Source organism: Bos indicus x Bos taurus, chromosome 5 (genome assembly GCF_003369695.1).
Source record: "Bos indicus x Bos taurus breed Angus x Brahman F1 hybrid chromosome 5, Bos_hybrid_MaternalHap_v2.0, whole genome shotgun sequence".
Lineage (NCBI taxonomy): Eukaryota > Metazoa > Chordata > Mammalia > Artiodactyla > Bovidae > Bos > Bos indicus x Bos taurus.
In genome coordinates, this window is record NC_040080.1 from 91,728,465 (window position 1) to 91,754,814 (window position 26,350).

The following is a 26,350-nucleotide window of genomic DNA, read 5'->3' on the forward strand; positions in this document are numbered from 1 at the left end:
ATGAATTTCTCAACTCTTAGGTCTTACCTTGGGTGGACTTGAGCTTGAAAAATGAACGCAATATAGTTAAGACCTTGAAGGAGGTTTAGTTTAATTCCAAAGTAAACAATGCATGGAGAGTTAATGATTTCTACCAAAACGCTGTACCTTTTAAATATGCCTCATTTTGAGATGGATGAAATGAGATAGAAAGGGCACTGGTGGGAAAAGTCACAGGTTGTTCCTTGTTCCCTCTGTGTGTACACAGAATGGATCAGGGACATCCTGGCCTTTGCCAGGATGGAGGCTAAACAACTCATCTCCCAGGGTCTATTTCTAATGATCCTCTTCTAGGACAAACTTCCCAGGACCATCTCTGCTGCAAACGTGAGATTGTTCTGGGAACTTCTGAAACTTCCTGGGGCCCCCTTTGCTTGGGAGAGGACACAGGTAAGAGTTGAGTAAGCAAAAAATGGACATGAACTTGAGCAAACTCTGGGCAATAGAGGACAGGGAAGCCTGGCATGCTGCAGTTCATGGGATCACAAAGGGTCGGACATGATTGAGAGGCTGAACAAAAACGACAGAGCAAACTGTCACAAAAGTTCCAGCAAAGATAAGTCGAAGTATAAAGATGGTGATTTTTTTGCACATGAGAATCTGATTTCTGTATCAATAAACAATTTTAATTCCGATAAAAATAGCATATATCTGGATTGTTGGGGGATAAGGAAGGGCTCAGATTAAGGGACGTGGCATGTTCATCAGGAGGGAGGTCTCCACAGTTTCCTGGCCCAGCCTTTCCTTGTGCTCTGCCTCTGGGAAGAACTGAGGATACTACTTCCACTTGGCTTGTCACTCGGTGACCAGGTAAGGGACAGAGGAGCATCCAGTGACCCCCAACTCTCTTCTTCCCTTCAACCTGTGAAAAAGTGAAGATGCCTGGGCATACACTCCAGTGTTGCCAGCCCAGCACCATCTCACTCATCAGTCAGAAGCTGAGTGACAGGCCTGGCTAGAGGCGTGAGCAGCTAGCTTTGTGTCCCTGGTCCATGGTGTCGGTGATGCTGGCATTTAGGCCCATGTCCTGGAAGGAGCTCAGGTTTACCCATATCAATCAACGCTTCTCACCGGTTTCAGGTAAAACTTTAACCTAATAAATAGTGTGATAGCACTGGAACCTGGATAAGCTCCTGGGGGCCTGGGAACCATTAGATGAAATATTCTTCCTTTTCTCTGCCCTTGGCTGAGTCATTCTCCATCAGGACAACGGCGCCGGGCTCGCCATCTGCGGGTTCGTAGGTGACGTAGCTGCCTTTGTTCTTGTACAGGTAAAAGAAGATCAAGATCACGACTGAGAGCAGGGTGAGGAAGACCACGGTGATAACAACTTGGAAAGGAGAGGGAAAATGCAGACATGTTTCAGGATTCGGGCGTCTCAGTAACTCACGGGGTCCCCTGCTTTAGACGATTCCCTCACTCGTAATGAGGAGCCTCATGCTGTTAACTAGCATCTAAGTCCATATTCTCCCACCAAGCCCAACTTCCTCAGCACATGATATCTAGAGTCTCCTTGGGCTTAAGGACTTTTGATTTCTGTCAAAATGAACTCCTGCTTAACTAGTTCCTGATGATTATGATAGAAACGGAAGGAGGGAAACAGGAAATCGCTTATCCCAACAGGAAGAGTTTTTAAATCCATAGCCTCCTGTAGGGGTTTCTGACCCCTCCCATCCTCTCTCACCACTCAACAAACCACACACGTCCTCATCCCTACCCCCACACCCGACTGCAGCATCCATAGGCAGTGCATCTATTTGTGGCCATCTCCCAACCTCTCAATTACTGGCAGTGCCTCTGATGTGAAGCCTCTATGTGTGTAACATAACTTACATGCCAAAGTGAACCCACTAATAGATTTGGTCTCTAGTTTGTGGTGCTGTTCTGTACAGGGAGAATCTTAATCCATCACATTGGTTTCTTGGCTGTCTTTGGAGCAAGAGGGCCCCTGAGCTCAGAAGGCCCCTTGGATTTGACTCAGAGTCTTTGTTACCTGCAATGAGAGCTGTGCTGGCTTCAGCTTCCAGAGACAGGGCCTCAGTGGCCTGTAGAATTGTGGTAGCCATCAGTTCTTCTGGAAAATTTAACAAAGTGGAAAAGGAAATAGGGTGGATTCTTTTGTTCTAAAACACATATTTATCCTTCAATTTCACCACCCCCACTTCTGCCCTATTCAAACTTTCATCATTTAACTCTTATAGGATATCTGTATAGAAAAACCTGGAGAACAAAGGAGAAAACAAACCACCACAATGAACATTTTGATAGATTCCTCTCTAACATAGTAGTTAAGAGTATGGGCTCTAGAATCTCCTAGTGGTACAGTGGTTAGGACTCTGCATTTGCACTGCTGAGGGCCCGGGGTTTGATCCCTGGTCGGGGAACTAAGATTCTATAAATTGCACTGCCTGGCAAAAAAAAAATACACACATACAAACATATATACATATATACCCGCAAGGTTCAAATCTGAACTCTATCTTTCACTAGCTGTGTCATTTTTGGAAAACTACCTAACCCATCTGTGCATTTGCAAACTGGTGATAACAGTACCTACTTTATAGGGTTGTTGTGACATGTAGTAATTCAATAGGGTATGTTATTGTTAGGAATATACATGTTTACATAAATGAGATCAAATAATGAATGCATATACGTGTATGTGTATTTATATTATAGAGCACATGCATTTCTTTAATGTTCTTACAAACTCTTTGTAAACATTTTGTTTAAATAATGAAACATTTCTCCTTCCCTCATTAAAACCCTTTTCTTCACTTTCAGAGTAGGCCTTGCAATTTCAAAGTTTTTGAAATAAGGCCTCTCCTATCCTAAAATATATCCCATACCTCCTCCTGCTATATTGGTCTATCTGTCCTTCAGAGCCTGTAAGTCCCACTTCTAAAAAGTCACTACCCTGGCTTCCGTTTCCATAAGAAGTCAGGAAGCCTTTCAGTTTTCTCCTAGTCAGCATTTTACTGTAGGTGCTCCCCAGGTGGCGCTAGTGCTAAAGAACTCGCCTGCCAATGCAAGAGACTTAAGAGATTGGCTTGATCCCCGGGTTCAAGAAGCAGTGGCTGCGCGGGCACTGGAGGGCTACTCCACGTTCAAGGTCAGGGGGGGCAGCTGTGAGGAGATACCCCTCGTCCAAGGTAAGGAGCAGCGGCTGCGCTTTGCTGGAGCAGCCATGAAGAGATACCCCACGTCCAAGGTAAGAGAAACCCAAGTAAGATGGTTAGGTGTAGCAAGAGGCATCAGAGGGCAGACACACTGAAACCATAATCACAGAAAACTAGTCAATCTAATCACACAGACCACAGCCTTGTCTAACTCAATGAAACTAAGCCATGCCATGTGGGGCCACCCAAGACGGGCGGGTCATGGTGGAGAGGTCTGACAGAATGTGGTCCACTGGAGAAGGGAATGGCAAACCACTTCAGTATTCTTGCCTTGAGAGCCCCATGAACAGTATGAAAAGGCAAAGTGATAGGATACTGAAAGAGAAACTCCCCAGGTCAGTAGGTGCCCAGTATGCTACTGGAGATCAGTGGAGAAATAACTCCAGAAAGAATGAAGGGATGGAGCCACAGCAAAAACAATGCCAAGTTGTGGATGGGACTGGTGATAGAAGCAAGGTCCGATGCTGTAAAGAGCAGTATTGCATAGGAACCTGGAATGTCAGGTCCATGAATCAAGGCAAATTGGAAGTGGTCAAACAGGAGATGGCAAGAGTGAACGTCGACATTCTAGGAATCAGCGAACTAAAATGGACTGGAATGAGTGAATTTAACTCAGATGACCATTATATCTACTACTGTGGGCAGGAATCCCTTAGAAGAAATGGAGTAGCCATCATGGTCAACAAAAGAGACCAAAATGTAGTACTTGGATACAATCTCAAAAATGACAGGATGATCTCTGTTTGTTTCCAAGGCAAACCATTTAATATCACAGTAATCCAAGTCTATGCCCCAACCAGTAATGCTGAAGAAGCTGGAGTTGAACGGTTCTATGAAGACCTCCAAGACCTTTTAGAACTAACACCCAAAAAAGATGTCCTTTTCATTATAGGGGACTGGAATGCAAAAGTAGGAAGTCAAGAAACACCTGGGGTAACAGGCAAATGTGGCCTTAGAATATGGAATGAAGCAAAGGCTAATAGAGTTTTGCCGAGAGAACGCACTGGTCATAGCAAACACCCTCTTCCAACAACACAAGAGAAGACTCTACACATGGACATCACCAGATGGTCAACATCGAAATCAGATTGATTATATTCTTTGCAGCCAAAGATGGAGAAGCTCTATACAGTCAGCAAAAACAAGACCGGGAGCTGACTGTGGCTCAGATCATGAACTCCTTATTGCCAAATTCAGACTTAAATTGAAGAAAGTAGGGAAAACCACTAGACCATTCAGGTATGACCTAGATCAAATCCCTTATGATTATACAGTGGAAGTGAGAAATAGATTTAAGGGACTAGATCTGATAGATAGAGTGCTTGATGAACTATGGACGAAGGTTCGTGACATTGTACAGAAGACAGGGATCAAGACCAACACCATGGAAAAGAAGTGCAAAAAAGCAAAATAGCTGTCTGAGGAGGCCTTACAAATAGCTGTGAAAAGAGAAGCAAAAAGCAAAAGAGAAAAGGCAAGACATAACCATCTGAATGCAGAGTTCCAAAGAATAGCAAGGAGAGATAAGAAAGCCTTCCTCAGCGATCAATGCAAAGAAATAGAGGAAAACAACAGAATGGGAAAAACTAGAGATGTCTTCAAGAAAATTAGAGATATCAAGGGAACATTTCATGCAAAGATGGGCTCGATAAAGGACAGAAATGGTATGGACCTAACAGAAGCAGAAGATATTAAGAAGTAGTGGCAAGAATACACAGAACTGTACAAAAAAGATCTTCACGACCCAGATAATCACAATGGTGTAATCACTGACCTAGAGCCAGACATCCTGGAATGTGAAGTCAAGTGGGCCTTAGAAAGCATCACTACGAACAAAGCTAGTGGAGGTGATGGAATTCCAGTTGAGCTATTCCAAATCCTGAAAGATGATGCTGTGAAAGTGCTGCACTCAATATGCCAGCAAATTTGGAAAACTCAGCAGTGGCCACAGGAATGGAAAAGGTCAGTTTTCATTCCAATCCCAAAGAAAGGCAATGCCAAAGAATGCTCAAACCACCGCACAATTGTGCTCATCTCACACGCTAGTAAAGTAATGTTCAAAATTCTCTAAGCCAGGCTTCAGCAATATGTGAACCATGAACTTCCAGATGTTCAAGCTGGTTTTAGAAAAGGCAGAGGAACTAGAGATCAAATTGCCAACATCCGCTGGATCATCGAAAAAGCAAGAGAGTTCCAGAAAAACATCTATTTCTGCTTTATTGACTATGCCAAAGCCTTTGACTGTGTGGATCACAATAAACTGTGGAGAATTCTGAAACAGATGGGAATACCAGACTACCTGACCTGCCTCTTGAGAAACCTATATGCAGGTCAGGAAGCAACAGTTAGAACTGGACATGGAACAACAGACTGGTTCCAAATAGGAAAAGGAGTACGTCAAGGCTGTATATTGTCACCCTGCTTACTTAACTTCTATGCAGAGTACATCATGAGAAACGCTGAGCTGGAAGAAGCACAAGCTGGAATCAAGATTGCTGAGAGAAATATCAATAACCTCAGATATGCAGATGACACCACCCTTATGGCAGAAAGTGAAGAAGAACTAAAAAGTCTCCTGATGAAAGTGAAAGAGGAGAGTGAAAAAGTTGGCTTAAAGCTCAACATTCAGAAAACTAAGATCACGGCATCTGGTCCCATCACTTCATGGGAAATAGATGCGGAAACAGCGGAAACAGTGTCAGACTGTTTCCTTGGGCTCCAAAATCACTACAGATGGTGACTGCAGCCATGAAATTAAACGACGCTAAGGAAAGTTATGACCAACCTAGATAGCATATCCAAAAGCAGAGACATTACTTTGACAACAAAGTTTCGTCGAGTCAAGGCTATGGTTTTTCCTGAGGTCATGTATGGATGTGAGAGTTGGACTGTGAAGAAAGCTGAGCGCCGAAGAATTGATGCTTTTGAACTGTGGTGTTGGAGAAGACTCTTGAGAGTCCCTTGGACTGCAAGGAGTTCCAACCAGTCCATCCTAAAGGAGATCAGTCCTGGGGGTACTTTGGAAGGAATGATGCTAAAGCTGAAACTCCAGTACTTTGGCAACCTCATGTGAAGAGTTGACTCACTGGAAAAGACTCTGATGCTGGGAGAGATTGGGGGCAGGAGGAGAAGGGGATGACAGAGGATGAGATGGCTGGATGGTATCACCGACTCGATGGACATGAGTCTGAGTGAACTCCGGGAGTTGGTGATGGACAGGGAGGCCTGGTGTGCTGCGATTCATGGGGTCGCAAAGAGTCGGACACGAATGAGCAACTGAACTGAAGTGGGTTGGGAAGATCCTCTGGAGGAGGGCATAGCAACTCACTCCAGTATTCTTGCCTGGAGAATCCCATGGACAGAGGAGCCTCGTGGGCTATAGTCCATGGGGTTGCAAGGAGTCAGACATGACTGAAGTGGCTTAGCACATAGGGGTTTGAAAGGTAACAGTTAAGGAAGTATTACTGGGGACTCCCCTGGTGGTCCAGTGCTTAGGAATCCACCTGCCAATGCAGGAGACACGGGCTTGATCCCTGGTCCCAGAAGATTCCACATGCCCTGGGGCCACTAAGCCTTTGTGCTGTAATTACTGAAGCCCGCACGCCTTAGAGCCCGTGCTCCATAAGAGAAGCCACTGCACTGCAACTAGAGAGGAGTCCCCACTTACTGCACCTGGGGCAAGCCTGCACACTGCAGTGCAGACCCACCGCAGCCAAAAGAAATATATAAATGCAGTAAAAAGCAAACAAAAATTCCATTCCTGCTGACAACAGACATTTCTTTCAATGTCTATTTAAAAGGAAAAAAAAAAGGAAACGTTACTGTGGAACAGAGATATCCCAGGGAAAATAGTCTGACTGACCCTGGAAGCACCCATAAGAGGCATCTCAACATGCACTTGATAATAGCTGTTGTGTAGTTGCTACGTTGTGTCTGACTCTTTCCCACCCCATGGACTGCAGCTCACCAGACTCCTCTGTCCATGGAGTTCCCCAAGAATACTGGAGTAGGTTGCCATTTCCTCCTCCAGGGGGTCTTTCTGACCCAGGAATTGAACCTGGGTCTCCTGCATTGGCAGGCTGATTCTTTACTGCTGAGCCACCAGGGAAGCCCAAATAGGAATAGTAGCACTCATTAAGTCTCACCTTCTGCCAGGTATGTGCCAGGTACACTGCTGCTGCTGATGCTAAGTCGCTTCAGTCGTGTCCGACTCTGTGCGACCCCACAGACGGCAGACCACCAGGCTCCCCCGTCCCTGGGATTCTTCAGGCAAGAACACTGGAGTGGGTTGCCATTTCCTTCTCCAATGCATGAAAGTGAAAAGTGAAAGTGAAGTTGCTCAGTCATATCTGACTCTTAGTGACCTCATGGACTGCAGCCCAACAGACTCCTCCATTCATGGGATTTTCCAGGCAAGAGTACTGGAGTGGGTTGCCATTGCTGTCTCTGGCCAGGTACACTGGGGGTGAGCAAAAGAGACACCATCTACCTTCACAGAGCTCAGCCTCCACCACACCAAGTTCACAGTTAAGAACTGCGATACAGGTGGCAAAGGCAACATGCAGGTGAGCATGTGGCAGAGGGGCTGAGATAGTCTTCTGGCAAGAACAGCCCCCTCAGGAAGCAGGATTTGAGCTGCAAGCTGAAGCTGGGGTAGGAGTTTCCAGGGTGATAGGGGCGCGATATGGAGTACATCCTAGGCAGAGAGAAGAGCCTGCTCAAAGCTCTGAGACGAGAGGACGTGAAGGCCACTGTGACTGGAGCACAGGGAGTGAGCCTGATTCCCATCTTGTCTGACACCTTTGGGATTCCACCCAGGATAGTGGGGAATTCTGCAGATGATCCCAGTTTTAACAGCTGCCATTTGCTAAGTCCCTACTCTGTGCTGGGTACTTCCTACACACAATTATTAATCCTTAGAATACCAGTCATTTCACAGGAGGTGTTTTTATTTGCTAATGCGGACTCCAAAGCTCCAGGGAGAGTTGTGACATGTCCTGTATTACTCATGAAGGAACAGTGGAAGGAGTCACGATCTGAATCCAGGACTACCCCTCTCAAAGCCCAAGCAAGGTTTTTTTTTTTAAACACTTTTTTGGCCACACCACACAACATGTGGGATCTTAGTTCCCTGACCAGGGGCCGAACCCACACCCCCTGCATTGGAAGTACAGAGTCTTACCCACTGCACAGCTGGTAAATCCCCCAAGCAAGCTATTTATACTAAACCTTCCTACCACTAGGGAACATCTTTTTTCCAACAGGGAAAAAAAGGAAAAAGTAGCGAAAATAACTATGAGGTAGCACAACAAGATTTCCAAAAGTGCAAAGCTTTAAAAGATATGGACAAACACAGGAAAAATAAAACAGAAACAGAGGACCACAACCAAATACAGACTGTTGTGCTACAAAGATTGCTCTTTTAACGCGCACTTGCTCACAGGCGACTGGTGAACAGGGAATGACATCAGAATGATACCTGTCATGCTGGTTCATGTACAACTTCAAGCTTTCTACCACTAAAGAGTGAAAAGCGAAAGTGTTGGTTGTTCAGTCGTGTTCGACTCTTTGTAACCCACAGACTGCATGTAGCCTGGTAGGTTCCTCTGTCCATGGGATTCTCTAGGCAAGAATACTGGAGTGGGTTGTCATGGCCTCTTCCAGGGGATCTTCCTGACTCAGGGATCAAACCTGAGTCTCCTGTAGCTTCTGCATTGGCAGGCAGGTTCTTTTCCACTAGTACCATGAACTAAAGAGTACATTTTAGCAATAGAGAAAGACCTTAAGAAACATAAAATTCAGTATAAGTACCTTCCTTGGATGCAGGTATCAGTTGGTTTCCACTTATATTAAGCCATCTGGCGAAGCAATAAATGGAAACGAAGGTGGTAAAAAAATTTTCCCTCTATACAACACATCAGATGAAGGGAGACCCCTATACGAAATTTGCTAAGTTATTAAGCTGCTTCAGTCGTGTCCGACTCTATGCGACCCCATAGACGGCAGCCCACCAGGCTCCCCCGTCCCTGGGATTCTCCAGGCAAGAATACTGGAGTGGGTTACCATTTCCTTCTCCAATGCACGAAAGTGAAAAGTGAAAGTGAAGTCGCTCAGTCGTGTCTGACCCCCAGCGACCCCATGGACTGCAGCCTACCAGGCTCCTCCATCCATGGGATTCTCCAGGCAAGAGCACTGGAGTGGGGTGCCATTGCCATTATTTATCTCTATGCAAAAAACACCAGAAGAAGGCAGATCCTACATCAGATTTTTAATTTTGATGAAAACAGTCTTTCTTGGAAGTGACATCTCTCTGGAACCTACCTCTAATCTAGCTGGAAGCACACTCCCCAGGGCACAGGGGTCTAGGACGGACAAGGATTCGAGGTTCAACTGTTAGCAGAGATTTGACTGCTAATATTTTAATTCAGATTGTTGTTGTAGTTCTAGGGTTCTTGTTACAAAGTTACATAAGTTTTGAGTGTTCTGTCCCAATTCTGTATTTCCTGTAAGCCCATTTCCAGTAACGTGATTTCAGAAGGTGAGTCTTTAAAAAAATGCACATAAAAGCTAATAGCAGAAACTTAGAGAACCGTATCAGGAAACTGTACACAGCTCCAGCTGGCAAAGGACACTGGAAGGACAATTTTAAAAGTGTTATATTTGGAGCAAAAACAAGGAAATGGGACAAGTCTGCTGTCTGGCACTGAAACTAAGAGATTGGAGGTAACAGAGAGACTAGAACTCTTTCAGCCCCTTTTGCCTCTGTCTCCTGTCAAAGTGAATGATTTCTGCACTAAAAGAGTAGCAGGAGCCTTGGCGACACGGGGAAGTGAGCTCAAGAGAAGCGAAGCAAAAAGCACCAGGCTAATCTAAAAGGGATTCAGTTAAGTGACAGTCAAGGGCACTGAGAGGGTATGTTAATGGGACAGCTATTGGTGACACAGGAGCTTCTGAGAAAGACAGAGGGGCCAGAAGCCTGAAGGGCCACAGAATGGGGTGGGTTCTATAAACAACTGGTGGAAACTGATATCATTCCCAGCAAAATTCTAGTACAAGTTATAAGGGACTGCTTTGGGGGTCTTGAACTTGAAACCACAAGCATTAAGAGTTAGTGTGAGACCACTAGGAGTAAGCTAGGTCAGACAAGTCACACAGCCTTTTTAGACTGTCCAGAGAATGAGAAATTAAGAAGTTAATTCAACAAGTATTTATGGAGTATATACTTTGGACCAGCCTCTGTTCGATTATAGATTAGTTTGGTTATAGATTAGTGAACATAACAGGCAAAATCTCATGCGTTCATAGTTCCTTAAAAAAATTAAATAGAATTATCACATGATCCAGCAATTCCACTTCTGGGTATTTATCCAAAAGAAATGAAGGCAGGAACTGGGACTGCTTTTTGTACACCAATGTTCACAGCAGCATTATTCACATTAATAACTAAAGAGTGAAACAACTCAAGTGTCCATCAACAGATGAACAGATAAACACAAGATGGCATAATTATATATATATATGTGTGTGTGTGTGTATGTGTGTGTGTGTGTGTTATGTATATGGGCTTCCCTGGCTATGGTTTTTCCAGTAGTCATGTATGGATGTGAGAGTTGGACTGTGAAGAAAGCTGAGCGCTGAAGAATTCATGCTTTTGTACTGTGGTGTTGGAGAAGACTCTTGAGAGTTCCTTGGACTGCAAGGAGATCCAACCAGTCCATTCTAAAGGAGATCAGTCCTGGGTGTTCTTTGGAAGGAATGATGCTAAAGCTGAAACTCCAGTACTTTGGCCACCTCATGCGAAGAGTTGACTCATTGGAAAAGACCCTGATGCTGGGAGAGATTGGGGGCAGGAGGAGAAGGGGATGACAGAGGATGAGATGGCTGGATGGCATCACCAACTCGATGGACGTGAGTTTGAGTGAACTCCAGGAGTTGGTGATGGACAGGGAGGCCTGGCGTGCTGCAATTCATGGGGTCGCAAAGAGTTGGACACGACTGAGTGATTGAACTGAACTGGTGCCTCAAATGGTAAAGAATCTGCCTACAGTGCAAGAGACCTGGGTTTGATCTCTGCATTGGGAAGATCCCCTGGAGAACAGAATGGCTATCCATTCCCATATTCTTGCCTGGAGAATTCCAAGGACAGAGGAGCCTGGTGGGCTACAGTCCATGGAGTTGCAATGAGTCAGACACGACATACACACATACATGTGTATGTGTATACACACACACACAATGGAATATTATGAAGCATTAAAAAGGAAGGATGTTCTGACACATGCTACAACATGAACTTTGAAGATATGCTAACTGAAGTAAGCCAGTCACAAAAGCACAAATATCACATGATTCTACTTATTTGAGGTACCCATAATAGTCAAATTCATAGATACAGAAAGTGGTTATCAGCAGCTGGGAGGAGAGGAGAATGAGGGGATACTGTTTAACAGGTACCGAGTTTCAGTTTGGGATGACAAGAAAGTTCTAGAGATGGATAATGGTGATGGCTGCAGAACAATGTGAATGTACATAATGCCATTAAACTGTATCCTTTAAAATGGTAAATTTTATGTTGTGTCTAATTTTACCACAATTAAAGAAAAACAAACCCATTTTGTCAAACAATTTACATCCTGATTGGGGGAAGATGGACCATGAACAGATAAAGAAGTAAAGGTTGTACCACATTAGACTTTGGTTAGTGCTATGTAGAAAATAAAAGCAGGAAAGGGAATCAGGAGTTGGACTGTGAATGGGGTGGCCAGGGAGGTGACTTGAGTAAAATAAACACCTATAGAAGGTGAGGGGGGAATTCCCTGGCAGTCCAGGGTTTTCACTGAGGAGCCACCACAATGAGAAGCCCAAGAACCCCAACTAAAGAGCAGCACCCGCTCACTGCGACTAGAGAAAGCCCAAGCAAAGCAACGAAGACCTAGGACAACCATAAATAAATTAAAAAACTGGAATCTGGGAAGGAAGTCTGGACTAGAGATTTTAAAAGTCAGCACAGGGCTTCCTTGGTGGCTTAGTAGTAAAGAATCTGCCTGCCAATGCAGGAGATACAGGTTCGATCCCTGGCCCGGAAAAATCCCGCATGCTGCAGAAAACAACTCAGAGTCTGTGCTCTAGAGCCCAGGAGTCACAACTACTGAAGCCTGCATACCCTCGAGCCCATGCTCTGCAACAAGAGAAGCCACCACAAGAAGAAGCCCCAGCACTGCAGCCAAGAGTAGTGCCCACTCGGCACGACGAGAGAAAAGCTGTCACAGCAGCAAAGACCCAGCACAGCCATGAAGAAATAATTTATAAAAAAAAAATAAAAAGCCAGCATATTTACAAACATGAGACTGAATGAGATCACCAGGAGAGTAAGTACAGACAAAGAGGACCACGGACTGAGCCCAGGGAGGGTTAGGAGGCTGAGGAGTAGCAGCCAGACAGACCAAGCAGAAGGACTACCAGGATTTGCCATGCAGAGGTCATGAGGAACTTTGACAAGAGAAGTTTGGTGAAGTGCTGAGTATAAATCCCAGGTTTACAGTGGGTTCAGGAAAAAAAGAGAAGGCAACCTAAATGTCACCTGACAGATGAATGGATCAGAAGACGTGGTGCGCGCGCGCGCACACACACACACACACACACACAGTGGGATATCACTCAGCCATAAAAAGAATGAAATAATGCCATTTGCAGCAACATGGATGGACCTAGAGATTGTCACACTAAGTAAGCCAGACAAAGACAAACATGATATGATATTGCTTATTGTAGAATCTAAAAAAAATAAATGAACTTATTTATAAAACAGAAATAAACCCAGACACAGAAAACAAATTTATGGTCACCAAAGGGGAAAGGGGGAAATTAGGAGCTTGGGATTAACACATACATGCTGCTGCTGTTGCTGCTGCTAAGTCGCTTCAGTTGTGTCCGACTCTGTGCGACCCCACAGACGGCAGCCCACCAGGCTCCCCCGTCCCTGGGATTCTCCAGGCAAGAACACTGGAGTGGGTTGCCATTTCCTTCTCCAATGCATGAAAGTGAAAAGTGAAAGTGAAGTTGCTCAGTCATATCTGACTCTTAGTGACCTCATGGACTGCAGCCCACCAGGCTCCTCCGTCCATGGGATTTTCCAGGCAAGAGTACTGGAGTGGGGTGCCATTGCCTTCTCCAACATATACATGCTACTATCTATAAAATAATTAACCAACAAGGACCTACTGTATAACACAGGGAACTATATTCAATATTTTTTAATAACCTATAAGGGAAAAGAACCTGAAAAAGGATACATAAGTATCTACTGAATAAATAAATCATTGAATCACTATGCTGTACACCTGAAACTAACACAGTGTGTAAGTCAATAATTACAATTACACTTTAGTAAAAAAGAAAAAAAGAGAAGGAAAGGCACTGATGACAGTATATAAACTCTCTTATTTTTTGCAAAGGTGAGCAGGGAAATAGAGCTATAGCTGGAGGGGGGAAGAGAGTTCAAGTTTTTCTTTCTTTTTATTTTTTTATTTTTTTGAGTTCAAGTTTTTCGTTTTTGCTTTTTGGATGGGAGAAATGACAGTATGTTTATGTATGGATACGAATGACTCAGATGAGAGGGAACAATTGACGGCTGGAGCCACGTCCTTGAAGGGATGGGATCCAGTGCACAGATGGAGGAACTGGCTGCAGACAGCAGAGATCACTCGTGATTAATGTGCACGTGGGCACAGAGGCGGGTAGTATGTAGATGGGGGCAGGGGAGCCTTCGGTAGTTCTGAGAACTCTAATTTGCTCCAGAAAATAGAAGGTCATGTCATCAACTTAAGAGTAAGGATGGGGAGGGGGTGGGTTAGGGGAGTTGAAGGTGCTGCCTGAATAGCTAGCGTCTCATCCGAGAACACATGATTGAGTGTTTATAATATCTCTGTGGACTAACACAGCCTGGCTTTATTGAGGACTAAGTGGAGTAGTAATTGGCCATCAAGGAATGGAGTGATGCCAGTCTAAACAGAGCTTCTTCCGCTGGGACTTGACCTTAGTTCTTTTTGAATTGATATTATTATGACAGACCATGCCAGGGCCAAATTAAGGCCTTTATGTAATTCAAAATAAAAATGTTAAATCACAAGATAGATATAACAAAGTCCAATAATACATTTTCCCCTTATGGTAACAACTCTTTTTTGAGTTGTTACAACTAGCTTTTTGGCTAGTGTTTTAAAAATAGTGAGGGGGACTTCCCTGGTGGTCCAGTGGCTGGGACTCCACGCTCCCAATGCAGGGGGCCTGGGTTTGATCCTTGGTCAGGGAACTAGATCCCACATGCCGCAACTAAGACCCAGCACAGCTAAATAAATAAAAATAAATATTTCAAAAATACACATACATGAGGGAACTCCCTGGTAGTTCAGTGGCTAGGACTCTGTGCTCTTGCTGCTGAGGGCCCAGGTGCAATCCCTGCTCAGGGAATTAAGAGCCCACAAGTCGGGGAGCACGGCCCCCCAAAAAGTAAATATCAAATTCTTTGCAAGAGCTTTTGTTTTGGTGTTCTGCCTTATTGGTGCCTTCCACACAGGCCTAGTGTGGAAGGGTTTAGTGTCCTTCAGGTAAATACAGAGCCCAGTAGACCCAGGGAAGTTTTGGCAAATTTGTGAAAGACACAAAGTCAGAGGAGCCACTGATAAGTTGATAAACAGAGATTAAAAATGACTGGAGAAATGGGCCAGATTTAACAAGATGAGAATTCAACAGACTCCTTGCTCTTAGGTCCAGGAAATCAACTACTCACAAATAAAGCAGGGGGAAGCCACAGCTTAGTGGCAGCACCTATAAAAGACTTAGCAGTGGGATCAGTAGAAACTCACTGACGCTGGAAGCATAGACCTCAAAGCAGTGAAAGCGACAGGGAGGTGGTAGGATTTCGGACGCCTTTTAGTTTCTTCTATATCTTTTCCTTTATCTTTCAAATTTCTTACAATGATAATGACTTTTATAATCCTAAAATATTAAAAACTTGCTCTTATTTTCAGTTCAGTTAAGTCACTCAGTCGTGTCCGACTCTTTGCGACCCCATGAACTGCAGCATGTCAGGCCTCCCTGTCCATCACCAACTCCCAGAGTTCACCCAAACCCATGTCCATTGTGACGGTGATGCCATCCAACCATCTCATCCTCTGTCGTCCCCTTCTCCTCCTGCCCTCAATCATTCCCAGCATCAGAGTCTTTTCCAATGAGTCAGCTCTCCGCATCAGGTGGCCAAAGTATTGGCGTTTCAGCTTCAACATCAGTCCCTCCAATGAACACCCAGGACTGATCTCCTTTAGGATGGAGTGGTTGGATCTCCTTGCAGTCCAAGGGACTCTCAAGAGTCTTCTCCAACACCACAGTTCAAAAGCATCAATTCTTCTCTGCTCAGCTTTCTTTATAGTCCATCTCTTGCATCCATACATGACTACTGGAAAAACCATAGCCTTGACTAGACCGTCCTTTGTTGGCAAAGTAAGGTCTCTGCTTTTTAATATGCTATCTAGGTTGGTCATAACTTTCCTTCCAAGGAGCAAGCATCTTTTAATTTCATGGCTGTGATCACCATCTGCAATGATTTTGGAGCCCAGAAAAATAAAGTCAGCCACTGTTTTCCCATCTATTTGCCAGGAATTGATAGGACCGGATGCCATGATCTTTGTTTTCTGAATGTTGAGCTTTAAGCCAACTTTTTCACTCTCCTCTTTCACTTTCATCAAGAGGCTCTTGAGTTCTTCTTCACTTTCTGCCATAAGGGTGGTGTCATCTGCATATCTGAGGTTATTGATATTTCTCCCAGCAATCTTGATTCCAGCCTGTGCTTCTTCCAGCCCAGCGTTTCTCATGTACTCTGCATAGAAGTTAAATAAGCAGGGTGACAATATACAGCCTGGACGCACTCCTTTTCCTATTTGGAACCAGTCTGTTGTTCCATGTCCAGTTCTAACTGTTGCTTCCTGACCTGAATATAGGTTTCTCAAGAGGCAGGTCAGGTGGTCTGGTATTCCCATCTGTTTCAGAAGTTTCCACAGTTTATTGTGATCCACACAGTCAAAGGCTTTGCATAGTCAATAAAGCAGAAATAGATGTTTTTCTGGAACTCTCTTGCTTTTTTGATGATCCAGAGGGTGTTGGCAATTTGCACCATGAATATAAATATGGCCTCTAATAATGGTATCAGCAGTGCAGTCCCACTCTGTGCCACTCCTAGGCTGCTGAGTTGAGTCTGGGTGTTTTTGAGTTGAGCAGGCAACACATTGAATGGCTTGGAAACCATATCAGATAAGGAAAGCTTGCAAGAGAAAGCTCAGAGTGAAAACCCGGTCAGGAAGCAAGGACTAGGACTTGAGTGCTGTCTTCGAATACATCAACTTGTACAAGAGGACTACTGGCAGAAACTAATGGGAGATGGGTGTCTCCCCCAGAGAATGAAGGGCAAAATGGGACAGATGCTCCATGGGGAATGGGAAAGAGAATTCCAGCTCAGAAAGGGTAGCTGAACTAGCTGACCCTCCAAGACTTTTCTCAGTCTTAATGTTAGAATTTTTGAAAATATGAAGTCTTTTATCAGAATTCTCTTCAAATTCAAATCTTCAAACTGGTGACATCTCAGTGAAATCTGTAGTTTGTTAACAGTATCGTGCCAGTGTTAATTTTTTGGTCTTCACAAATGTACTGTGGTTCTCCACATCGATGGCAAATGTACCGAATGACATTTGAGGTAACTAGAGGGTACTGTTTCTGTCCTTTATCCAGCCCATCTTTGCATGAAATGATCCCTTGGTATCTCTAATTTTCTTGAAGAGATCTCTAGTCTTTCCCATTCTGTTGTTTTCCTTTATTTCTTTGCATTGATCACTGAGGAAGGTTTTCTTATCTCTTCTTGCTATTCTTTGGAACTCTGCATTCAGATGCTTATGTCTTTCCTTTTCTCTTTTGCTTTTCGCTTCTCTTCTTTTCACAGCTATTTGTAAGGCCTTCCCAGACATCCACTTTGTCTCCTGCACAATGTCACGAATCTCCATCCATAGTTCATCAGGCACTCTGTCTATCAGATCTAGTCCCTTAAATCTATTTCTCACTTCCACTGTATAATTAGAGGGGATTTGATTTAGGTCATACCTGAATGGTCTAGTGGTTTTCCCCACTTTCTTCAATTTAAGTCTGAATTTGGCAATAAGGAGTTCATGGTCTGAGCCACAGTCAGCTCCTGGTCTTGTTTTTGCTGACTGTATAGAGCTTCTCCATCTTTGGCTGCAAAGAATATAATCAATCTGATTTCGGTGTTCACCATCTGATGATGTCCATGTGTAAAGTCTTCTCTTGTGTTGTTGGAAGAGGGTGTTTGTTATGACCAGTGCGTTCTCTCGGCAAAACTCTATTAGCCTTTGCCCTGCTTCATTCTGTATTCCAAGGCCACATTTGCCTGTTACCCCAGGTGTTTCTTGACTTCCTTCCTACTTTTGCATTCCAGTCCAGAATATAAATTGCATTATATATTCCCTATAATGAAAAGGACATCTTTTTTGGGTGTTAGTTCTAAAAGGTCTTGGAGGTCTTCATAGAACCATTCAACTTCAGCTTCTTCAGCGCCACTGGTTGGGGCATAGACTTGGATTACTGTGATACTGAATGGTTTGCCTTGGAAACGAAGAGATCATTCTGTTGTTTTTGAGATGGCATCCAAGTACTGCATTTTGGACTCTTTTGTTGACCATGATGGCTACTCCGTTTCTTCTAAGGGATTCCTGCCCACAGTAGTAGATATAATGGTCATCTGAGTTAAATTCACCCATTCTAGTCCATTTTAGTTCGCTGATTCCTAGAATGTCGACGTTCACTCTTGCCATCTCTTGTTTGACCACTTCCAATTTGCCTTGATTCATGGACCTGACATTCCAGGTTCCTATGCAATATTGCTCTTTACAGCATCAGACCTTGTTTCTATCACCAGTCCCACCCACAACTGGGTGTTGTTTTTGCTTTGGCTCCATCCCTTCATTCTTTCTGGAGTTATTTCTCCACTGATCTCCAGTAGCATACTGGGCACCTACCGACCTGGGGAGTTCCTCTTTCAGTATCCTATCACTTTGCCTTTTCATACTGTTCATGGGGCTCTCAAGGCAAGAATACTGAAGTGGTTTGCCATTCCCTTCTCCAGTGGACCACATTCTGTCAGACTTCTTCCACCATGACCTGCCCATCTTGGGTGGCCCCACATGGCATGGCTTAGTTTCATTGAGTTAGACAAGGCTGTGGTCCATGTAATTAGATTGACTAGGGCAAGGAGATCCAACCAGTCCATTCTAAAGGAGAGCAGTCCTGGGTGTTCTTTGGAAGGACTGATGCTAAAACTGAAACTCCAATATTTTGGCCACCTCATGCGAAGCGTTGACTCATTGGAAAAGACTCTGATGCTGGGAGGGATTGGGGGCCGGAAGAGAAGGGGGTGACAGGATGAGATGGCTGGATGGCATCACTGACTCGATGGACGTGAGTCTGAGTGAACTCCAGGAGTTGGTGATGCACAGGGAGGCCTGGCGTGCTGCGATTCATGGGGTCGCAAAGAGTTGGACACGACTGAGCGACTGAACTGAACTGAACTGAAAGGGTACTGTACTATTTTTTCAACTTTTCTATAAACTTAACATTATTCCAAAATAAAATGTCTATTAAAAACATAACAAATTTTAAAGAATCTAAAAAAAAAGACTGGGTATACGTTTGTGTATATAACTGGTTCACTTTACTGTACAGCAGAAACAAACACAACATTGTAAATCAACTATACTTCAATTAAAAAAAGAAATCAGGGTCTTGCCTGGTGGTTCAGTGGTTAAAACTTTTGAGCTTCCACTACATGGGGCAGAGGTTGGATCCCTTGTGAGGGAACTAAGATTCTACACATCATGTGGTATCAGATCAGATCAGATCAGTCGCTCAGTCATGTCCGACTCTTTGCGACCCCATGAATCGCAGCACGCCAGGCCTCCCTGTCCATCACCAACTCCCGGAGTAGCCAAAAAAAAAAAACAAAACAAGAAGAATATGAGCTCAACTCTATGCAGTAGAATTTTTCTCAGACTATGGTCACAGGATGTTCGAGTGAATGAGCTGGGGCCTTTGGGCCGACACAAGATTTGAACCCGTGTCTCTTATGCCTCCTGCATGGGCAGTCGGGTTGTTTACCACTAGGGCTACTTGGGAAGTCCAAGTATCACAATGGTAATCCATATTTGTGACTTAGAGCTCACAAAACATACGCTATTTTATCTCCACTCCAAGAATGTGATGTAACTAGGGTTGGTGTTATCACTACGTACAAGCCAAAAAACTGAGGCAGCTCAGCAAGCTTCATCCACCAGGCCCCCGTCACTCAGCGGTTGGCTGGGCCAGGCTACAAATTTGTCTCCTCACTTTAAGGTTCTCTCCAAAGTCTGGAACCATCCCTGTTCACTCCAGCCTGAACAGTTTGTTGAACTGTCCACTGGGTTTGGTTCTCAGAGCTTGACTGCAGGATGGAAAGGGTGTTCACTGAAGCACCGTTTGCAAGAGTGACACATATCTGAACATCTATCAGCAGAGGAATGATTGAATAAATGACAGGCCATTCATTCTGGAAATAGTACACAGTTGTTAAAAAGAATGTGGTAGAGCTGCAATTACTGGAACAGAATATATGGTTAGACAAAAAAAGCACATTGCTAGGGCAGTATGTGTAATATGATTACATGTTTGTAAAGAAAAAGTAAGTTAAAATAAAACTATAAACACACACACATATATACACACACAGAGAGAGAAGTCTAGAAGGTTATTCTCTGAGGGGGATGTAATAGCTTTGTAATGAAAAAAACAACAATGAAATAAACTAAGTTCAGGAAACCTGGCATTAAGTGGAAGGAATGGTTTACTTCCATGATCTCCTTTTCTTATCCCATTTCTCTCCTGTCTCCTCTTCCAAACAAAGGAATAAGAATGCTTCTTTGTTCCTTCCCTTCTTAGACATGGAAAGACTGTAGCACTGATTTTCTTTAAGGAGGGAGGCCTGGGGCTGAGGACCACAAGATTTGAGATTTGAGGCTAACCCAAATCCTAACCTACAGTAAATGAACTTCAAGATCTATTTGGCTCACCTACCCTTTTTTTTTTTGTTAATGTTAACCTAGATACTGGTTGGTTTCTTTGTAGCCCTTGTTCCTGGGCTAAATCTCTTATCACTGAGACATCAGATCCTTTGCCACCTGAGTCTGCCAACCTACTTATTTGCTCTAGCCCTGCCCAGCACAGGGCGGCTCCCTGAGTTCTCCTTTCCATGGGAACCCACCCTGAAATTCTGCTTCCTTTCTTCTTCCTTCTTTTTCATGTGCCCCGGCCATGGGGTGGAGTGGCTGAGAGCAGCACACTATGATGGAAAGAATACAGGCTTTAGAATAAATCAGACTTGGCACACTATCCTGCCTCTGCCATTATCAGTCAGAGAAAGCAATGGCACCCCACTCCAGTACTCTTGCCTGGAAAATCCCATGGACGGGGGAGCCTGGTTTGCAGTCCATGGGGTCACTAGGAGTCGGACACGACTGAGTGACTTCACGTTCACTTTTCACTTTCATGCATTGGAGAAGGAAATGGCAATCCACTCCAGTGTTCTTGCCTGGAGAATCCCAGGGACAGGGGAGCCTGGTGGGTTGCCATCTCTGGGGTCGCACAGAATCGGACACAACTGAAGCTACTTAGCAGCAGCAGCCATTATCAGTTGCTTAACCTTGGGAGAGTTTCTTAACCTCTGAACATTTAACTTCTCTGAACCTCAGTTTTTGCTTCTTGAAAATGAGAATGAAACATTCTCACAGGACTTTCCTGATGGTCCAGTGGTTGAGAATCTGCCTGCCAATGCAGGGGACACAGGATTGATCCCTAGTCTGGGAAGATCCCACATGCCTCAGGGCTACTAAGTCCGTGCGCCACAGTTAATGAAGCCCATGCACACTAGAGCCCATGCTCTGCAACAAGAGAAGTCATCGCAAAGAGAAGCCTGTGCATGGCAACAAAGAGTGGCACCCACTTGCTGCAACTAGAGAAAGCCTGTGCACAGCAATGAGCACCCAGTGTAGCCAAAAATAAATAAATAAATAAAGTTTTAATAAGTGCTCATAGGATTGTGATGAAGAATAACCATGATGAAAACCCCTGAGCGTCTAATCTAGAGTGAGGACAACCTAGTGTGACTAGGTGGCAAGGGATTGGGCTTTACTTGGTGGGGTGGGCAGAGCCCACAATGCCAAGTTCCACTCTACTTTCCTTCCAAGAGGGCAACTTATGTACTATGTACAACAGGCAACGTGCTAGGATCCACAATACTTCTAGGGGCCCATGAAAATGTTTTTTAATGATCTTAATTTCTTTTAAATCAGAAGAAAAAATTGATGAATGTTTATGTCTAGGACATTGTAATATTGTTATATCAATCAATTAATTATAAATATAATCATTAGTGATTTTATTATATTGATATTATATTCTTCCTTACAGCAACACAGTTGTAAAATACAATTTTTAATATATTACCTTTTTCAAATGGAGGAATGGGCCCACAAAGGCACACGTGCTAAGGGCCCATGAAAGTTACAATGTGGCCCTTACTTTTAACCCTCTTAAAGTCCTCCTTGGGGAGGACTTTACAGATTGACTGAGGAAAATGGATGTGAGAGGGCATAGGTAGGGAGGTGGGGAAGAGACATGCAAGGCCCTCAATGATCACATTCTTCCCAGTGCAAGCTCTCACCCTGTGGAATTTTTTCCATTTCTGTCCTAGGAACTTTATTAATACATTTGCTTGGACTCATTGGGTAGGGGACTATATGGTATGTTCTAAAATACCACTCTACTCAAGTCATTTGGTGGGTCAAAATTGTAAATATACAACTCAACAACAAAAAAACCAGACAATTAAAAAATGGGCAAGGACTTGAACAGACATTTCTCCAAAGAAGATATACAGATGCCAATAAACACATGAAAAGAGGTTCAACACCACTAGTCATTAGGGAAATGTAAATCAAAACCACAGTGAGATACCATTCACACCCATTCGGATAGCCACTATCAAAAATCAAAAAATAACAAGTGTTGTAGAGATGTAGAGAAATTGGAACCCTAAGCATTGCTGGTAAGAATGTAAAGTGTACAGCTGGGAAACAGTATGACAGGTCTTCAAAAAATTAAACAGAATTACCACACATTTTTGCAATTCTACTTCTGGGTATAAATCCAAAAGAATTGAAAGCAGGGACTCAAAGAGATATTTGTAAAACCATGTTCACAGCAGCAGTATTCACAACAGCCAAGCAAGCCAAGTATCTACTGATGAATGAATGAATAAAAAAATGATGTACTTATATACATATATATGTATATAATATTACTCAGCCTTAAAAAGGAAGGAAATTCTGACACATGCTACAAAATGGACGTGCCTCGGAAATGTTATGCTAACTGAAATAAGCCAGACACAAAAGGACAAATTTTGTATGATTCCACTTACACTAGGTACTCAGTCAAATACAAACAGATCGAAAGTGTAATGGTGGAGGCCAGGGGCTGCGGGGCACGTAGAATGAAGAGTTATTATTTAATAGATACAGAGGTTCAGTTCGGGAAGGAGAAAAATTCTGGAGATGGATGGTGGTGATAATTGCAGAGCAACGTGAATGTCAATCAATACTTAACAGCACTGAACAACATGCCAAAAAATAATTAAAATGGTAACATTTATATTATGTTTATCTTATCACCAACTTAAAAAAAAAAACAGGAATGTATATAGTTCTCCTTTTGCCCAAGTTCTAATTCCTTAGCTGCCAGCCAAGCGTCACTTCTCTTCCCTACAGGCAGGTATACTCTGGAGGCCCTGTCTTCTCCCTCAGGATACCCTCCAGGGTAAGCACAGGCTCTGCAGCTCACAAGAGGTGGCACTGCCTTTGTCCGGAATCCCTGCTGCACCCCTCTTGGCCTGTATAAACCTCACCCATCCTTCAAGCGTTAGTGCTTCATCCCCTTCCCCGCTCATGAAGCCTGTACTGACTAATCTAGCTGGTTACCCATTTCTGCCTTTTCTTATCTCTCAGCAGACAACTAAAGATCTGCATTGTGTTCATCACCAGTCATACAGGACAGCGCCTTCAACTTCCCCTGGGGTTCTCACTCACTTGTTTCCGCAACAGAAAAGCAGAGAATGTCTATCCTAATGACAGATGAGACCGTATATGAAAACAAAAGTATACAGACTAACCAAGGTTTCATTCTTCCCTCATCCCAATTAACATGCAATGAAAACAAGCTTAGTTTGTCCAGCTAAGTTTGTTTATGAAATGAAAGGCGGGACTCCATTCTCAATGTGAAGCAGAAGAAGAGGGGATACTAGCCTGAGGAACAAGGGTTAACAATAGTTTCAGGAACAAGGGGGTTTTGATGCTGGAGTGAATCATCAGAGGAGTGGAATTAGAAAGCAGGCTGAGGGACTTCCCTGGCAGTCCTGTGGTTAAGAATCTGCGCCTCCACTGTAGGGGGCCAGGTTCAGTCCCTGGTGAGGGAACTAAGACGCCACACGGCAGAGATTTGGGGAATCCCACACAACTGGGGCCCGGGGGAAAAAACAAGCAGAATTCCTTCCCAGGAATAGATGGACTTTTCTTACAAGCACCCAGTAATAATAACCCATGTTTTTGAGTGTTTACTAGATACCAGACACTGTGTTCAGTGTTTTACATGGATTATCTCATTTCACCCTCACAGATAATCTCCTAAGGTACTATTTCCCCCATTTTACAAATGAGGAGACTGGCGCTAAGAAGGTAGATAATTCACTCAAGGTCACAAAGCTCTAAGTGGTACCAGGAATGGGCCCCGGTCCATGAAACTCGATTCAAACTGTACTGAAGCGTGCAGTCAGGTTGCCTTTGGCTTCCTCCCGGGTTTTGTGGTGTCAGGCAGGTGGAGAGTGGTGGAAGAGTCTTCCCTTTTGGGCTGAGGCCTCAGGGAATTCCGGAACTGGGCTGGGGGTGAGGGACCTGAACTGGGAGAGGCGCTCACCTACCTGCTGGAGGAGGCGTGGTTGGAAAGCTAGTCATCGCGGTAGGTGATCGGGCACCGGTAGGGAGGTGCGGGTCTGTAGGAAAAGGGACAGAGCCCAGCATGAGGTGGGTGGGCCCGTGCCTGGGGCTGAAAACGACCGGAAATCCCAAGAAAGCCTCTGGTGCCAGGTTTTCCTGAATCCCTTCGCCTCCCCCCACCCACCCTTTCCCCTTTAAGCGTCTATCCCGAGATCCCTTCACTGGGTCACCACGTTTACCTAGGAGGTTTATCAAGGCCTGAGAAAGTTAGGTAGAGTCTGCAAATTAGCAACGGACCCGGGCTCGCCCAGGCGCGGTAATAGGTTCCCCCCCTACCACCGGCTCTCCCCCAGCCCGCGAGTTGGGGGAGCCGTCCACTAGGTGTCAGGAGAGCGCAGGGAGGGCAGGCCCCCGGCCCAGGCTCGGTGGCGGCGCGGGGGCAGGGACCCGGCCCCGCTGGGGGAGCCAGGAGCAGGGAACCGGATGGAGGGTCCTCAATCGTCCGCCGGCCCGTCCGAGACGGCCGGTTGTCGGGGCCCGGCTCGCCGCCCCCCAGCGCCCCTCGGTCGTCCGCTGCGCCGTCCGCGCGGTCTACCGACCCCCGCTGGCCGGGCCCCTGGGCCCGCCCCCCACTTGGCCCTGCCGAGACTGGGACACCCTGGGGCCCTCGCCGCGTCCACGATCGTCGGGGCTCGCGGCCCCCGCCCCGGCCCGACTCCGCCCCGGCCCCCTTTACCGCGCCAGGCAGGGCTTGCTGCGCTCCGAGGGCGGCCCGTCCCGGGCACCGGTTCCGAGCCGCCGCGACGGGAGGCTCCAGCAGAGGCCCAAGTTCGGCAGCTCTGGGTTTCAGTTCCTCCGCGGCCGCGGTGGCTGCGGTGTGAGTGTGGGCGCCCGGCGCGCCCGGCCCTCCCGCCCTGCGCAGTCCCCTCCCCTGCGTGCTCACCTTACCAGTCGGACGGGCGGCGGGGACGGGCGGACGCCGCGCGTCCCTCTCAACTCGACGGGGGCGGGCACCGCAGGCAACGCGGGGACCCGCCGGGGACTCGGAGCTGAGGAAGCGCGCAGGGACCGGCAGAGTTAGCTGCCGAGGCCGGCGGGAGTAGGGGTGGGGGTGGGGTGGGGGCGGCCCGACTGGGTGGGACAGGAAAAGAGGAGAGAAACCGCCCTCTGCAGGTTCCCTCTGCCCGCCGGGCCGCCTCTTGCTCCCCCGGGAGGAAAGGCTGCTTTTCCTTCTCCGTTTGTCACTTTACTCTCCATCCGGAGCCGCTTCCTCCCCCGCCTCGAGGCTTCTGAGGGCACGGAATCTGATGAGCCCCGGGTTAGTGCGATCCATCCGCTTTCCCCGCCACCGACATTATTTGAATTTTCAGCAAATGAAAAGTTACATTTCACTTGAGTTTGCATGTCATTTACGTAAATAGGTCTGTGTGCAGAAGCTTGGAACCTTAAGCTAACGTAGTGGGCACACCTCGGGCCGGGGAGCATGGGGGTGCGGTGGGGAGAGGAAAGATGCCCGAATTCTTCTGAAGAGATGTGGTACAGAGGTTAAGAGACTCGTGGACTTGGGACTCAAACAGTCCCAGCTCCGCTGCTTCTTAGCCGTGTGACTTTGGGCAGATTAGTTAACATGTCTAAAATCTGATCCCTCATCCCTGAAATGGGGGACTGAAAAATCATGCCGTTTCAGTGTGGTTCTAGCACCTGGGAAACACCTCCATTTGAGACTAATTAATGCCAGACTTTAGTTACCTCTTGACTCACTTCTTTGTGGCAGGAAATGTTCCCAATTAGTGAGCTCGATGAGTAAGGCTGTAATGTCAGTGTTAACACAGGCTCTGGAATCTGCCCTGCCGTTTGATCTTGGACAGTTCTGTTTCATTTCTCTTATCTGGAGCAGTACCTGTCTCATAGAATTACTGTGGGGATGGAACGAGTTCATATATTTAAAGCATTAGAAGCTTACCTGGCACAATAGTGAGTGCTCAGTACATGTTATCT

At 45.4% G+C, this 26,350-nt stretch overlaps 1 protein-coding gene across 1 annotated transcript; it reads right to left on the reverse strand.

Moving 5' to 3' along the window:
• Window positions 1-66: 66 nt before the first annotated feature.
• SMAGP (small cell adhesion glycoprotein) lies at window positions 67-25,454 on the reverse strand. The gene is made up of 4 exons (XM_027542899.1): window positions 25,296-25,454; window positions 24,337-24,408; window positions 2,033-2,113; window positions 67-1,369 (listed from the first exon to the last, which is right to left on the reverse strand). Exons 2-4 carry the CDS (start codon window positions 24,368-24,370, stop codon window positions 1,191-1,193), a joined length of 294 nt encoding a protein of 97 aa, XP_027398700.1. The 5' UTR covers window positions 24,371-24,408; window positions 25,296-25,454; the 3' UTR covers window positions 67-1,190.
• Between the last annotated feature and the right edge of the window lie 896 nt (window positions 25,455-26,350).

Bases quoted from the DNA above. Each gene is read 5' to 3' on its own strand.
- SMAGP (XM_027542899.1), bottom strand. From the start codon at position 24,370: ATGACTAGCTTTCCAACCACGCCTCCTCCAGCAG. The intron at 2,114-24,336 runs GTAGGTGAGCGC...TAAATTTTCCAG, and splicing joins AACCACGCCTCCTCCAGCAG to AAGAACTGATGGCTACCACA. The intron at 1,370-2,032 runs GTAACAAAGACT...CTCCTTTCCAAG, and splicing joins CAGCACAGCTCTCATTGCAG to TTGTTATCACCGTGGTCTTC.